This window comes from Pyrgilauda ruficollis, unplaced genomic scaffold (genome assembly GCF_017590135.1).
Source record: "Pyrgilauda ruficollis isolate IOZ18807 unplaced genomic scaffold, ASM1759013v1 scaffold119, whole genome shotgun sequence".
In the NCBI taxonomy this organism is placed as follows: Eukaryota; Metazoa; Chordata; class Aves; order Passeriformes; family Passeridae; genus Pyrgilauda; species Pyrgilauda ruficollis.
In genome coordinates, this window is record NW_024510210.1 from 733,781 (window position 1) to 750,751 (window position 16,971).

General features: G+C 38.3%; 1 protein-coding gene across 1 annotated transcript in view; it reads left to right on the plus strand.

Annotated features, from left to right (window-relative positions):
• SYT9 (synaptotagmin 9) overlaps positions 1–16,971 on the plus strand; it is a 63,128-nt gene that overhangs the window by 17,053 nt on the left and 29,104 nt on the right. Inside the window, exon 3 of the mRNA XM_041485763.1 lies at positions 15,042–15,486. Within this exon, the coding sequence (XP_041341697.1) occupies positions 15,042–15,486 (445 nt within the window). The remainder of the gene's footprint in view (positions 1–15,041; positions 15,487–16,971) is intronic.

Consider the following 16,971-nt stretch of genomic DNA (forward strand, 5'->3'; position numbering starts at 1 on the left):
GTTGTTTGGTTCTCAAAAATGGTGAGTTAATTGCTTACAAAAACACAACTCAAAGTAAGGGGACCTTTGTGGCGAGGGACTTTTCTTCAGAGTAGAAAATTACGGAGACTTTAATATCGTCTATGTTCCAAACTCATGGTCCTCCTGCACTTGAAATTGCCCTCACTTCAGGGACAGGAACTTGTGTATAAAGGCATGACAAGTCAATCTCCATTGCCAAACTGTGGGACACAGCAAGAAGAGCTGGATTCTCTGCACACCAGGATCAAAGTTAACAAGTTCTTGTGCTGTCTGTAAGACAGAGCAATTCCTTCTGCATGTGGACCTAGGCAGGAGTTCTGTAAAGGAATGTATTTGCTCCACATCCTCTGGGTCACAAGGTAGAAGCAGCGCTGAATGGCTCACATGAATTCCTCTGCCAGTTTATCCTGGCAATATCTTCTATTTAAACAGCCAAGGCTCCAGAATTAGCATGGACTGTCTAGAAACCTCAATAAAACGAAGTGCTTTGCCAAGAAACAGTGTAGGACAGAAAAAAAAAAAAAAAAAAAAAAAAAAAAAAAAGTAGTGAAGCCCTTCTCACAGATCAACAACAGGAATCTGCAAAATTTTCCTCCCCAGGAATGAAGAGCTGCATTGTCTCCTGCTGTCATCCAGGGGCTGGATGCGGGAGGACAGGTCTTGTTCTCAGGTTTAGGATGGGGGCACCTGCTCTTTTCATGTGGCAATGGGTTGGTCAAGGAAGACCTAATCAGAAATTTCATTGCTATCCTTGCTAAAGCAGAGGATACTCTTCAGTCCCTCATGTTAAGAAACTAGCTGTTCTAATTTTTTTCTGGAGAAAATAATTTTAGAGGTAAGATACAGATCGAGCTAAATTAACTTAATTAAAGAAAATGCAAATCCAGTTGAATACATTTTCTAATGGAGAATGTAGATTCTACTTGATGCAGCACAAAATATCTCCAAGAGTCTGGATTTGACAAATAGTGGCAATAATTGTATGTCTAAAACATTAAAAATATCTTTTATCAGAATACTGGATGAAAAAAGAAATTTTTTTTTTCAACTCTTGCAAATTGAAAAATACAAGCCTAAATACCATGAACTGATTTCCAGGATATTCAAACTAGTTTAGATCTTACTTTTCATCCAGTTAATTATTTTGCTATTCTCCATTCAATTAATTATCAGATTAAGGTTCTTATGTAATATGTAAAATGGTCTTTTGATAATAAAAGATTATAAAAGAAATGCTGCAGAGTTTGCTTCAGAAGAAAGCTCAGCAAGATTGAAATCTGCAGAATTCCAACTTGAAAGAGGCTATTAACTTTGGTAGCAATTGCATGTACCATTACAATTCATATTCCACAAGAAAACGGGGTGCATCACTTGGGGCATGGAAGACAACTACAAATCTTTACTGTAGGAATCATTAAAGATTGTACATAAATACCATTCCTTGTATTTTCTGCTTAGATCTTCCAGAATTGCTACATTTATCAAAATCTCTATTTCAGTTTTTTTATTACAGTTGTTGATTGTAACTGATTTGGATTGCAGTTGCACAAGAAGAACATGAACCAGAGAAAGGCCAACAGGATGATTAGGGAGATGGAGCATCTCTCCTATAAGGAAAAGCTGAGAAAATTTGGTTTGTTCAGCCCAGAAAAGAGAAGGTGACCTAAATGTGGCCTTCCAGTACCTGAAGGGAGCCCACAAGAAAGAGGGAGAGGGACTTTTTACAAGAGCCTGTGGTGACAGGACAAAGGGAAATGGCTTCACACTGAAAGAGGGTAAGTTTAGATCAGATATTAGGAAACATTTCTTTGCTGTGAGGGTGGTGAGGTCCAGAGAAGTTGTGGGTGACTCATCCCTGGAAGTGTCCCAGGCCAGGTTGGATGGAGCTCTGAGCAACCTGGTCTTTTGGAAAGTGTCCCTGCCCTGGGCAGATGGTTTGGAAGTAGATGATTTTTTAAGTTCCCTTCCAACCCAAACCACTCTATTCATGATATTTCAGTCTTCATGATTCAGTGATATCAGTGATTCATGGTATTTCAGTCTTCCTAGAATCTACTCTGGAAAAAAAAAAAAAGAAATCCTTCTGTTTTACAACCTAAGAACTGATGCTCAGCATGAGTTTTTTTGGTTGGTGACGTGGCTTTTCAGCTGCCTGTATCACTTCTCCAAAATCTGTTCATCCTCTCAGTCCTTCACGTGTTGGCCGTGTGCCTGCTGAAAGCAGGTGCATTTGGAGAAATGACAGCTACCTCAGGACTCAGTTATTTAATTAACTCATTTTTAACTGGCTTATTTGCAAAAGCTATCCCAGCTGTCTGGTGGTCAGTACCTTGCTCGTGTGCTAAGCAATGCTTGTCAAACTCCCTGCTTCCCTTCTCTTCAGTTGCATCACACTTCTCTAGAAGGAGCTGGAAAGCTGCTAGACTCACAGTGAGGAGTGAGAAGATCCAGGTTCCATTTTTAACTTTTCAAACTGTTCTACAAAGGCTCACCTTGAGAACTGTGCTGCATCTTGGTTTTCTTTTTTCTAAAAAGACATTGAAAGTAACTTTGAGAATTATAAAGGGAAAAGCTACTCAGTGATTAACAGTTTAATCACTGAGATAATTTAACAGCTTTGTTCTATGGTCTACTTGGTATTGTGAATACAAAAACAAACAGTTCTTCAAATATCCACTAGGGTTTCTGAGCACATTTCTGTGCTGTTTACATTCCATTAACATTCTACAGATACAGATTTACTCACAGTGGTTTCAACTGTATCTATCCAGACACATTTTAATGCTTTCTCTCAGCTTGCATGAGTAAATCTTGATTTAAAAAAAAAAAAATTTACTCACCCTCTTAGCAATGGCAGATTGATTGATTATTTAAATTAGGACAGAAGGCTGTCAGTTATGTCTCAGATATATAGCAGAACTCACTAAACTTAAATACAGACTGAAAAAAATAGCTTGCAAATTACTCTTTAAAACATTATAAATTACATTTTTCCAATTAAAAATACGAATTTTTGTATCTTTTCCTATTTGTATGATAATTGAAAGCATTGGAGAAAAATATTTTTAATGGACCTTCATGTCATAATCCAGGAGGCCAATATTGTAAATTGATGGACATTAATGAAGTAACTGTGCATCAGAGAGGTGGTCTGGAGACTTGGACAAGAAAGTCTCAACTCCTTTTCTTAATCACTCTTGAAGAGCAATTAAATGACTCCTGAAATCAGGGTCTCATAGGTGCTTAGAAGGTTTAGCTTTGTAATTCTAAGCTCACTGATGACTGATGACATCTTCATTTCATCACAGCATAGAATCTTTTAAGGGTGGAAAAGCCCCTTTAGGATCATTGAGTCCAACTCTTAACCCAGCCCTGGGAATTCCACCACTGAGCCTGGCCCTGAGTGCCGAGGTGCCATTCTGGACACCTTTTAAACAACTCCAGGGAGGGTGACTCAGCCCTGTAAGGTCCAGGAGGGAAACTTGCATTTGGCTTTCTCTCTCAGCTCCTTACAGCTCCATCAAAACAGAGCAAGGAACTCCAGCCACACACATCTATCCTACTCAGCATTAGTAAGCTGTTACACTACTAAAGCCCTACAGCCTTATATTAATAAATATCATTTATTAAGCTTATGTCAGTGGTCATTTTATATGTATTTAATACATATGTCAGAATCTTATCTTTCCACCCATGCTGATGTATCTTAGACTTGGTCTTGTGTGAGTGTGTATGTGAGAGGGGAGGGCTGGAGAGAGGGAGAAGAACAGAAGGAGAAGGAGAAACCGCTGAACACACAAACCAAAGAAAATGGGTGTGGATCCATCTGCAGTGCTGGAAAAATGGAGTGTATGAAGTGTGCCTGTTCATTGTCATAGAGGGAAATAGATGAAAACCTTCAGGGGAGTTTTAAGATATTAACCATTCATATTTTAGTTGCTGGATATTTTTACATGCATCAAATTAACACACTTCTTTGAAGTGGTTGATACCCTTCAATAGGGTTCAACATGCAGCCATTGCTATAAATTACTTTTTGTATGAGCATAAGAGCTTCTGATCCTTTCTCTGGCCTCAGTCTCTGGTGTTCAGAGGTTTCTTGAGTTGTGGCTCAGAGTGATTTTAAATATCTAAAATAAAAACACCTGCTGCTTTTATTAGGTGTAAAATCCACCACAAGGCCCCTTGCAGCTTTTGAAACCCCCAGACAGATGCAAGGCTAATGTGTTTGGTGAACACAAATCAGCCTTAAAACCCTGAAATGCTGAAGCATTGCTATCTTGGCCTTTATGTCAAGATGAATGAAAAATAAATTAACTTCTAGGACAGCAGGCCATTCTGCAGGACTGCATTGGTTGGAAAATGTCTGGTTTTACATAGAGGCAGAAGGGCAAAAATAAGCTGTTTTTAATAAGTGCTGAATTATCTTCATCTTGATGGTTGCCAGAATTTCTTGCCTTAAAGAACTAGTTACTGATACTGTTCTGTGGCATTTCATTTTCATTATTCTATGGGTACAAAGCTGTGGGTGTTGTTAACAGGAAGGTACCAGAGGGATCAGGGTTGACAGCATGTAGGGTTGTACCAAGTCTCATCTTTGTCCCTTGTCCCCCACCTGTCTCCTTCAGATTTGTGTTCCTTGTGAATGCAGCGGGTTCTCAGCAGCACCTGGCCTTCTCACAGTAAGGGATTTGTTGAGTGTGCCCCTTTGGCTGTGTGGCAGGGCCATGTTTCTCCAGGTGTAGGTGCCCACTTTGACTCAGGGAATGTAAGGGCATATTAATACACTTAGGGAATTTAAGGGCATATTAATACACTTAGGGAATTTAAGGGCACATTAATACACTAATCTTCCTGAGTCACTGACAGCAGTTTTGCATCCCATCCGTGAACTCTGGCATTTATGTTGGAGGGTACCAATCCCACCATTGCTTCACTGATGCTGAAGTGCATGGCTCAGATTTATTATCATCTTGATTTTTTTCCCCTCTTTTTAATCTATCACAGCTCAACCAAAGTGCTTAAATCAGGAGCCGTAGAGAGTAAAGCCCTGAATTCATCCCTCGGTGAACTACAGTACCTTCAGTTTGCTGTTCCCTGAGAAAGCTGTAGAATTGGATGCTTCCTGCCCACTGTGGAGTGAGAAATACAAGAAGAAAAACCCCTCAAGCTGTCCAGTTTCAATGTTATATTCACAACTAAATACAACATGAAATGATTCAGTTCATAAGAAATTGTTCCATTTACAAGAGTTGTTGCTGCTTGTTCTTTTTACAGATTGCTTTTAAATAAAATGTCTTGCATGGCTGTACAATTAAACCCAAGAAAACAGCAATCCAGATATATACAAATCTTACTCAAAGCATACATTCTTTAGTATATGCTTTGCAAAAATAAGCAAGTTGAAGTTCTTTTCTTTATTCAGATTTGCCAAAATTAGGAAGGCTTCCAAGAGCATCTCAGCTTTAAAATAATCCATGTCTAGGAATGAAAAAGCAGAAGAGCAGTCTGAATGATAGCATTATCAAATCTGTTTCTCAGTTCTGTTCTTTAGCTGCTGCATTCCTAAGATGTTTCACTTTAGATTTCTCTTGGTTTTCTCTGTTTTCATATCTGTTCTGCAGTTTTCTCTTAGACAGTGCTGTTGACAGACAAGACATTTGGACTTGATCTTAAGGATCTTTTCCAAGCCAAATGATTCAGTGATTTTATGACTTCCAGAATTACTCTCTCATAAGTCTGAAAGTCTTAAGCTATTTTTTTTTGCTATCTAGTAATGGAGTATGAATGGAAGAAAATATATATTCCCTATTTTTTTCCTAACAGTGAATTCATAGTAGACATGATTTGATGGTAAATTATTAATTCATTACTTTTATAGTAGCAGATATCCCTGCCAGTAGGGCTTTCATCACACCATAATACTTATGGATCAGCACAAAAATCTGCCTTTTATAAATTGGGAAGCCTAAGTTTACAAAGAACATACACAGAATACATTAGCTGTGGCTGAAATGCTTTTTAAAAGAAGTCAGTCTGAATGTTGCATCTGGCTCCTCATCTGAGAAAGATAAATGCTTTCAAGGCTGTCTTCATTTCCCTTTGTGCCAGCAACCTTCTCCTAAAAGAAAAATCAGGCTATTTAATCAGCTTAAGATGTTAGTGATTTGTGAGGGTAACAAGCGATGAATTTCCTCTTTATCCATCTCAGTCTATGCAGGCAACTTTCTTGAAGTGCCTTGTGAGGTTTCAACACTTGTGACAACCTTTTTGTGATCTGCCAGTATAGAGAAAACAAATGAATTTTGGCTCTTCCTTAAATGTAAAGCAAGTACTGTAAATATTGAACCACTGTGAAGTGCCAGACTGCCATAATGTAGGCTTAGAGTCGTTGATTCTGAAAAGGAAGCTAATGAAATAATTGACCTTGTTTCCATTGCAAGCAATCTGACTTTAAAGAGAAGCTTGCACTTCTACTCTATGTAAATTGTCCAGAAAAGTAATGCTGTCTTATTTCTTACATATTTATGTTAAAAAAAACAAAACCAAAATACACCAACAAATTAAGAAAGGTTCAAAAAATAGGTATTCTTTTGATATTTTAGGTTATTCAAAATCAGAAAGCCTAAGAGTTTCCACTAGCCTTAATGAGATTATAGAGAAATAGAGACGATTGCTATGTTAAACTCAGTGCTTCTAGAAGAAAAAGATTGGAAGTTTGAAAGAAAAATACAGATTTGACTAGAACTACATGAGCAACACAACTCCAATTAACCATTTGTCTCTGTGAAAGTATCTGTTAATCATATTAATCACATTATAGATTTGTGTGTATATATTTAGCCTTTAGGTATTAATGTGAAACTTAAATTTTGCTGAAACTCAAACAGCCCTTCATGCTCTTTAGTGCTCTGTCCACATCTCCCAATCCTTTGTGTTAGTTTAATTTCCCAGATTTTGGAAGGTGGCCCTGCCCATGGCAGAGGGGTTGGAATGAGATGATCTTTAAGGTCCCTCCCAACCCAAACCATCCCATGATTTTATGATCTCTCTAGCTGTTGTTTTGAGCACTTTGGGAGAATATTACTGTACAGTTTCATACAAATGGGAAATGAAATGCTGCTCTGTCATTTCCTTTAGCACTCTAAAACACTTTACTGTTATTGCAGCTTACTGGGCTTTCAAGGACTATAATGGAACTTGGAGCTTTTTGGTGTGGTTCAAATGAGCTGTTTGCTCTTCCATAACCTGGGGACTTCCTGCTGCTGGCTATATACTGCAGAAATAAATGGCAATTTCTCTTCATTATTATTCATAGGGTCATAATATTCAAGATTAATGTGTGCTCGGATGGCTTAGTCATTAAAATATTCACAAATCTTAACGGTTTCATAATTTTTAACACACGCAATTTGTCCAAAAAAATTTCTACTGGAAAATTTCTCTTAGGTTATTCTTTATTCATTCTTCATCATTCATTTTGCTATTAAAACCTTTCATTCTGCTAATGAGGCAGCATACAGTATTTGCCAAAAGTGACTAGTCATTTTGCTCAACTGGATGAGAAGTTAAATTCTTCAATTACTGCATGAACTTCTATTTTGCATACCGTAAAAAATATCCAGGATAAACACTTGCAAAACAAGTGAACACTTGCTCACTTTGTGAAGGATCCTGCAAGAAAAAGTCAAAGTGTATCATATTAATGTGTTCTTGGAATAAATAATCTGATTCTGTGATTTAAGGCATGCAAAGAGGAAGCAGAAAAAGTCCCAGGAACTTTAGTCCTACAAAACACAACTGCTCACTGTGAACCTCACAGGCCTGATGGTCACAGGAATTTGCAGTGTGAGTGTCTACTCCCAAAATTTCTTTCCCACTAGTAATAGCACCAGCTTCCCCTTTTAGTAAGACACAAGTATGCCTCGAATGCCAAATGGCTTTTAGAAGATTTTGTGTTCCTTTCCTGTCCTGCAGATGTATCACACTCCATGACTCTTCCTAACAGGGTAAAATAGAGCCATTAAAGCCATCTCCATACACAGAGGACTTGAAAATCTGGTATGGTGTCTTTAGAACTGCTGTCTTCTCTTCTGTTATATTTTAATTTATGGATTTTTTCCCCCAGTTTATAATGTTTTACACTCAGCATTAGAAAACCACAGGTATACAGTAATTTTACACATTTTATCAGTTGTGTGAAGTGTGTATTGAAAGAGAAATCAATAATAAGCAAAAAGAACCGAGAATGAGGCATGGGAACCTGTGAAACTCTTACTGCAGCCATGTATATGCAGACATGAAAAATTCTTTTTTCTGCGGCACTTTATGTGACATGGACATAAAGAAGCTTTCATTTCCACCAGAGGAACAGCATCATTCCTTGTCTGCAGGATGGCAGGGAAAAATGCAAGCCCTTGGACATACGACTCCTCTCAACTCTGTCTTTAAAATTCACTGCTCATGCAGCCAGCTGTCTGATTAGTGAAGGCTTTTTTGTCACTTACAAACTGTAGCACAGTATTATGTGTCAGCTAAATTGTTGAAGATATTCACATTAATTCAGACTAAATATATTAGAGATCTGCTGTGCAAACAGTAATAAATTCTTCTTAGAACAAGTTCACATACAATTTCAATTGTAATTAATCAACTTTCTAAGACCTATCGACTATCAAAAGACCTTACCTGAATTACAACAGGACATTCTGATTACATAACTTTTCATCTTAATGAGCAAAACTTTATTTTTGCAAAACAAAAAAAGGTGTAATTTACTATGTTTTGAGTACTTTTTTGTTGTTATTTAATATCCATGAGCAATTTGCTTTAGGTTTTGTTTGTTTTGGTGTTTTAGTTTGGTTTTTTTGCTTAAAGCATTAGTTTTCTGACCTTATCAATAAACTGTTATTTCAATCTTATGTCAGTTTTGAGTTGTATCACAGTGATTCCTGCTAGGAAAATACTCTGCACAAACAAATCTCTTACTGTTTTTGCACTTGTTATTTTGAATATATTGTATGGCCATTTAGTAATTCTGATTTCATCTTGAAATTGTGCTGTGAAATTTATGTAGATTTAAACTAATTGACAAGTACCTTGGTGAAGTCCTAGGATTAGAATTATGAGACTTAGTTAATGTTAAACAATACCTGGAAAAAACATTTAACAAATTTGTAACTGTAGCAAAGCAGACAAAGAGAAAGCACACACTGATAAACTGGAATTTGTAACACTTTTCAGGAATAAAAAGACATACAAGCCACTCAGAGGATTAGAACAGTTTCTTAACCAACACAAGAGCTTTACATACCCTAAAGCCTACCTAGAAGATGTAGAACACACAACCAGGGAATAAAAAAAAATCACTAAAAGCTAATAACAGCCTCAAATACCAGTGAGACCCAGCTACAAATACATTTTCAGAGCATGGAGAATGATACTACCATGTGAAGCCCTGACAGAGATCTCATTTAGGTTCGTTGGTCCACACTCAAATGTCAGGGTCAGACACAGCAGGAGCATGTATGTGTTATAAAATGAATATAATTTGAGCTTCATTCCCTTGGTTTTCAGCTGCCTTCCTTTAAAGAATTGCACTGAAAGTTTCTAAACACGGTATTAAGGATAATTAACAGCATTTCAGAGAAGAATACATTAGCTGAGAATTATTCCTCTGTCCCAGGAGTCTTTGCCAGGGGACACCTTCCATCCTGAACAAGTGCCAGTTATGTTAATTAAGGAAAACTTGTGGAGCACAGAGGAAACTACAGTGCAAGACCAGGTTAAAACTGCTTCAGATACTTGATTTAACACTTCTCCTCTGGAAAACTTATGGTTTTAGGTTTAAAAACTTAGGAGTTTAGGATTTTAGGTTTAAAAAGCCAGCTCCAGTTACTCCTGCAGTGCAGCTACTGAGCTGAATGATGGCTACTAACCCTCCATGGGTATATTTGCACAAAAAGAAAAACAAATTAGATTGTCAAAAGCACAGCTAGGATTTAAGAAATAGGCACCGATGTTTTCATTGTTTTTCAAGAAACCAGACTTCTAAACATATTCCTTAAAACCTCCCCCCAAACAACAAAAAAGTAATGAAAAGAGGATTTTTTTTCCCCTCAGGAGATGACAAGTTTGAAATTTCCACTTAATTTAGAATCATATTTGCAAAGATTGATCTGTCCCAATATATCCTATATTCTAGTAATATGATTATTCAGAAAGAAATTTGTTATTTTATTTGAATGCTTTTTGCAACTTGTTGGGTATAAATAGGGGAAGATTGCTTCTTTTGGACTAAAAATATCTGTATTGAAAGATTTGGAATTGCTGAGATTTGTTTTACCACTTGCTAGCCAAACTTCACCCAGCAGATCAACTGTATATTACAATACTTCTGGAATAATGGAATAGTCATTTTAATAAAAACAGGAGAGTAAATCAGCAGAGAAAAGAAAGTTTGTTGTACTTTGATAAGAATGTGTAAAGAACTTTCCCAGTTAGGATTTCTAGTAAAACTCATTCAGCCTCAAGTTAAACCAAATTACAGCCAGTTTGTTGGGAAAGGAGTTCATTTGGTGAAACACCAGTCACATCCAGTCAACCAACAACTTAATTGTCTAAATAATTACATTATTGATCAGCAGTTCCTTTGATAAAATGTCCTCTCTGTGCCTGGATGATGACAAAATTGCCAGTTCAGTTGTTTTTTATTTATCTTATGTTGGCTCTTATTTGAATCTTTTAGAGTCAGACAAATCCAAACATTATAATTTGTGCTTTTTTGATTCCACAACTCCAATTGCATGTCTAGACACATAAATTGATCTGCATTAGCAATTGACCTTTCCCATTGTTGGCTAATTTAGATATTTTATTTTGTATAAAATTTAGCAATCCAAATGGTAACTTAATAAATACAAAAAAAAAAAAAACAAAAACAAAAACTTCAATCCTTGTTTAACATATGAAAAACAAAGCCACCACATTTCTGTATTTTGCTTGTCTGATTTTTTGGTGAGATTTTTCAGCATCAGAGTTTTAGATGGCAAAGCACAACCATTCATTCCAGAAAAAACAAGTCACAGGCTTGCAGTGTGGTACTGTCAGTATTTGAATGGAATCATTGCACATTTATCTTTGGTCTTACAGCCTCCCATACTGAATAACACTCATGCACCATGCATGTAAAAGTTCAAGACAATTCAAATTCTTCTAGAACAACAAATGATTTTATTCAGAGTCAATATAAAAGCTTCTGTTCAGTGGATATATGCTAAAAACCTTTGAAATATAAATAGAAACATAATTTTATTTGCTTTTTTACTAGATAATCTACATAGTGCAGCTATGTCTTGCAACGTTACTGAAATTTTGGTTATTGTGATCTAAAAAATGTTACCCACTTAGTATTTCATCCCTGCCAAAGTGAGATTGTGCTATGAACATACTTGGTGTCTCTCAGACATTGGAATGGGCTGCCCACAGTGGCTGGGGATGTCTCCATCTCTGGAGAAATTTCATCTGGGCATATTCTGTGTAAGGTGACCTTGCTTGGGCAGAGTGTTGAACCAAATGATCTGAAGGGTCCCTTCCCCAAAGGTTCTGTGATTCTCTTTAAAAGGAGAATTTATATTCCTATCATACAATCTCTTGACATAAAAAGTGGGATTTCTCTTTTCTGTGTGAAAGATCTACATTAAAATGTAAGTAAAAAAATGTAAAAAGGTTCAGCATTCAGCAGTGACCAAACTGCTTTTTGATAAAAGGACTGAGGGTTTTTTATCTCACTGACTGTAATAAAATCTGTCACAGACAGAAATGCCATGTTCATCTTTCCAATCTGTAGTAACAACGATGGTGTGATCCACAGGTAGAAAACTCCCTTTTGCTTGCTATTTCCACATCATTTTTAACCTTGTGATTGCAACCAAAAAAAAACCCAAAACCAACCAAACAAAAACAACAACAAAAAAAAAGCAGAAAAATTATGCTGATAAGCATAGTAGATAAATGAGGTTGAAGTCAGTAGAATAAAAGGCATTGAAACATGGAAACCTGGTCAAAAATTGATTATTGCACCAAAATATCTGTGAGACAATGCCATGAGCAAGATATTTAGAGAGCCTGTGTTCTTCTGGAAACCATAGCTGAATTCCTGGTTGTTGGAAATGCATGGAAATAGTGCCAGTGCCTCCCGAGTCCTCTAACAATGAAGTCACAGTCTCAATAGACAAAGAATTAAGAGAATTAATTAAGAGAAGAATTAAGCTACCAAATCTCAAGAATGTTTCATCTGGGTCTAAAGGTCTGTCCTCTTGTTTTCTGTCTGTCCAAAAGCCTCCTTTGCTAGTGGGGAACACATTGCCCAGCAGCAACACGCTATAATCAAGGTGCTATATTCCAAGTATTCGACGTGCCGGAATTTGGGAGCTCAGCTCTTAGTGCAGCCATGTTGACAAAGGTAGAACTGTGAAATTTTGACTTGGATTCATATCAAGATGCTTGGCTGGCACCATGGCTTTCACAGAGGGAATTTAGAAGCAGCTGGATTTCTGAGGAACACTTTGTGTGCTGCAGATCTCATTTCTGTGAGGACAAAGTAGCAAAGACTTACCCTGCTCTCATTACAAAGCAGAGGAAATCACTGGCATCAGATGAGTACTGCTACCACAGGAGAATGCAGATAAACAGGCTTAGAAAAACTGAGACATCTGGAAAGATGGAGTAAAAATTATACAGAAAATACAGTATGTAACAGTACAAGTGGCTAATAGAAAAGCAGCTCAGGGATGCAGCCAAAAATCTCTTCACATGGGACTTTGCTCACCTCAGATTTCACCATGGATCTGCACTGTTGTTGAAAATTGCCTGCCAGGCACACAGGATGTGAAAATTACTGTCTGATGAAAGGGAAAAGCTTAGAGCACTACCCTTTAGTCTACTGTCTTCCACAGAAGCAAGATGGATACGTGATGGTCTCTTTTCCACCCACAGAAACAAAAATTAATACAAAAAACTTCTTTCTGCCACAAAGGAGTCAGGAAGAAGTGAAACCAAGATGACACTTGGGGATAAACACTCCCCTCTCCTGCTGTGACCTGCACTGTTTACTGCCCAGCTTTTCTGCAAGCAAGCTGTGAGTTGATGGTGTTATAGATGTTATAAGCCCCCCAGACTCTCCAAATAAAAAACAGTTCATATTGCCCTCATGTGTTTCTTCTCACAGTGTCTGTTCTCTAGAAAACTTCCTCTGCTAAAGTCATCTTCAAGGTAGGGTAGGGGACTGCTGGTCTGCTTTTCAAATTGTTCCTCACCTTTGTATTCACACACTCTTATCATTGGGCAGTCTTCTGTTGTCACCTTGTAATGTTCTGGCTTCTTCTGATAACTCCAAATTTCTCATTTCTTTCAATGCTGGGTCATTTACTCGAATCAGTTCTTTGAAATAAATGGCCTTTTTGCAGCCCTCTCATGTATTTCTTGCTTCTTCTCCAGGGAATCCAAGACAAATTACTTTATTCTAAATGCCTTCTTTCACTTCAGCATCCTTGATCCTCAGCTTTTTAATCAAAAAGAGGTTGTGCTCTGCCTCCACTGCCAGATTTGTTTACCAATAAATATTCAAAAATTATCAAGAACTACCATTCCACTCTCTCCCAAATTCCCTTTTATGCATGGGAAGAATTCTTTAATTAATTTTAGCTCTGAAAAACTCTTTGCTGTAATTCCAAGCAGCTGCTGTGCTGTCCCCACTGTTAATGAGCTTTGTCTTGATATGACTCGGAGAAGGACAGAAAGGGCCGTGCTGGCTAAAATTGTTTGAAATTGGTTTGCAGCATGCAAAATAAACTGGACAGCTCCTGTGTGAAATGGATTGCAGTGTCACTCCCCCCACTGTGGAAATTTAATCTGTCTGGCTGGTGAGAATGAGACTCACAGCAGGGGCAGAAGGTATTGACTTTTCCACTTTTTAAAAAAAATGTTATTTTTATTTTGGAATGGACCGGGGCTGTTTCATCTGAATTGTCATTTTTAAATAATTGTCTTAGTAGAAGCAGTACATTTCAACCTTCTGCCATCCTTTGAGAATTCAGGCTAGCTGTTTGCTTAGAGAGATGCAGCCTGACACTCTGAACCTACACATAGTGTGAAAAATTGCTTTGATCAGCTTGTGTTTATAATTGAAGGCAGTAAAATAGAATCCTCACTAATTGTGTTCAAGGCATGATGTATTGTGTAATCCACAGAGAGATTCATTTCAAAAACATTGTAACCACAAAAACAGCTGTTCCACTGAGTCATTTTCCCAACCTGCAACTTAAAGCAAAACAGAGCAAAACCCACTCCCCCTAACTTATTTCTGTTGATGGAGTAGGATAATGCTGGAAATGTGGGGAAAACAACAGAAAACTCATCTCCACATTGCTTTTATACCAGAAGTTTGGAAAAAGAAAAAAAAGTGCTTTTGGAGTTACAAAACCCAGTAAAACCTCAGTTTTGAAGAGATACTGCTATCCTAATTAAATTACAAAGAACAAGCCATTCATTGAGAGTCAAAAATAATTTGCAAATATAGGAATGAGTCTAAAATTAGATGGAATGGAATTAAAATAATAAACCACGATACAGCAGTGCAATACTTAAAAAATTCATATCACGGAGGTGGTTGTGTGCATATTTTCATGGTGTTTAAGCCTAATACAGGCTCTGGAAGAGAAGCTAGTAAGAATTGGTAAAACAGGTGGAGAAAACTGCACTACCTAAAAAGAAAAAAATCCAAAAAGATAAAATATACTGCAGGCACAGCTTTTTCATCAACAGGAAGCTGAGTGAGCAAGCGAACCACCCTTTTCAGATTTAGAATGACCTTTCATCCCACCCAGATTTTGGAGGGAAATTGTAAGCTAGGTTCACGTCTTATACTGAATTCCAAAATTCTTATTTTCTCCTTTGGGGGAAAGAAATTAGAACTATTAATAATTTTATGACCGTTGCAGGGACCAGAATTTAATTTGCAGTCCAGAGGTGTTGGGCGCTGTGCTGGCGCTCTGGAGACACTGAGCTCCACGGAGCGCCGAGGAGTGACACGGATGCGCTTCTCTCCTTTGCAGATATCTCCATAAGCCTGCTGTCCCTGGTTGTCACAGCCTGTGGCCTGGCTCTGTTCGGCGTGTCCCTGTTCGTGTCCTGGAAGCTGTGCTGGATCCCGTGGCGGGAGCGGGGTTTGCCCTTCGGGAACAAGGACGGCAAGCAGGAGCCGCTGCACTACGCGGACGCGGACGCCAATGAGCGCGACTACAGCGAGGAGTACCTGGGGCAGCCCGCCGCCTACCCCGAGGCCTCCATGAAGATCAGCCACACCTCCCCAGACCTCCCGCTGGACACCCAGGCGGGAGCCAAGGAGAACTGCGTGCCCAATGTGCGGATGCAGCGCCAGACCACTGAGCCCACCTCGTCTGCCCGGTCAGTAGCTCCGATTTGTCTCTGTTATTTGTGAATACAGCCCAAAAAGCATGGCACACTGATCTAAAAAAAGGTATCATTTTCTTGCCATGTTGCCATATATATATATACAGAAGTTGTTCACTGAGGTGCACAAACCTCGTAGGTCGAAGCGACAGGCTCACAATCCTATTCCATTCTTCTTGCAACTGATGTTGTGTTGGGACTACCTAAAAACGGAGGCTAGACAAAATTAAGGGAATAAAAAGCAGTTATATTTATTGAAGGGCCTTCAGGTACATTTTGGGCAGACAAAGCCCACCCAGGGACTGTACCCGAAATGGACGACAGGTCACAGGTTTTCATACTTTTATAAGCTTGGTCCATTTGCATAATGAGGGTTAATCTTCCAACTACAGCTTCAGGTAATGACGTCATTTACCCCCAGTTTGCTGCCCCCAACTCACTTTTGTTTCCATCTCTTGAGGCCTGAGGCAGTGAGGTGTCCTTGATTGCCAGGCCTGGAGAGGAATTGTTCTGCCTGACCAAACTGGGAGAACAGCAACTAACACTTTATATAGAGTTTAGAGCTATACACTAAAGAGCTATACACTAAAATTGCAGGACTACAAATATATTAAAAATATAAAAGCTAAAATCCTGAGACATCACAACTACTGTCTCATTGGTGCTTTTCCCTGAGGACCTGGATAACAGAGTCCTGCATCCCTCAAAAGCACCAGGAGAGCCTAGATTTAGCTTGTAAAGCATATTCATTTGCACTTAGCACTGATGCTGAACACTCAGTAATATGTCCTCAAAGATTTTTCCAAAGAAGAAAAGTAGGGCAAGCTAATGAAACTCTTGAAAGATAGAAATAGGATTAAAAAATGGTAGATTTTAGCCACAATCATGACTGTGGGGGGAAGAATGACTGAAGAAGAGCCCGTGAAGTCTCCGGGGGAACTGGAAGACCAGTACATGAGGGAAGAGGAAAGGGGGAGGCTGAGAGTGTGTGCAGGGGCAGATGAAAAAAGGATTATGTTTCATACAGCAAGAATTAGGATCAGCATGTGAAGAGCCAGTAAATATCTGAGTAAAAGCAGATGCACTTCAGCTGGAGAAGGTACAGCACTAGCCCAGTGTCTCTTCGCTAGCCTCTTCTTTTTATTCCTGCACAGGATATTCTGTGCCTCTCACTGCCATGAGGCACTTAAGGGTTGAATTTTTTTTTCTTTGGTGACATGATAATATTTTATCCTGGAAATGACTAATGTAGAGCCACAAGATTATGTATTTATTATGCAACAAGAGAAAAAAAAAATTAGGATAGCACATAAGAGGCTGTTCCTGCTTTAAGCATGGGTAAACAGATATTTACCAGGAATGAATGAACAATTATAGCAGAGGAACTCTTGCTGATTGCATTCAATATAGACAGCTTTGGATTAATCCTGTGCTGGCATTTTCCACATGCTCTTTCTGTGTTCAACCTGAGCTCCTGGT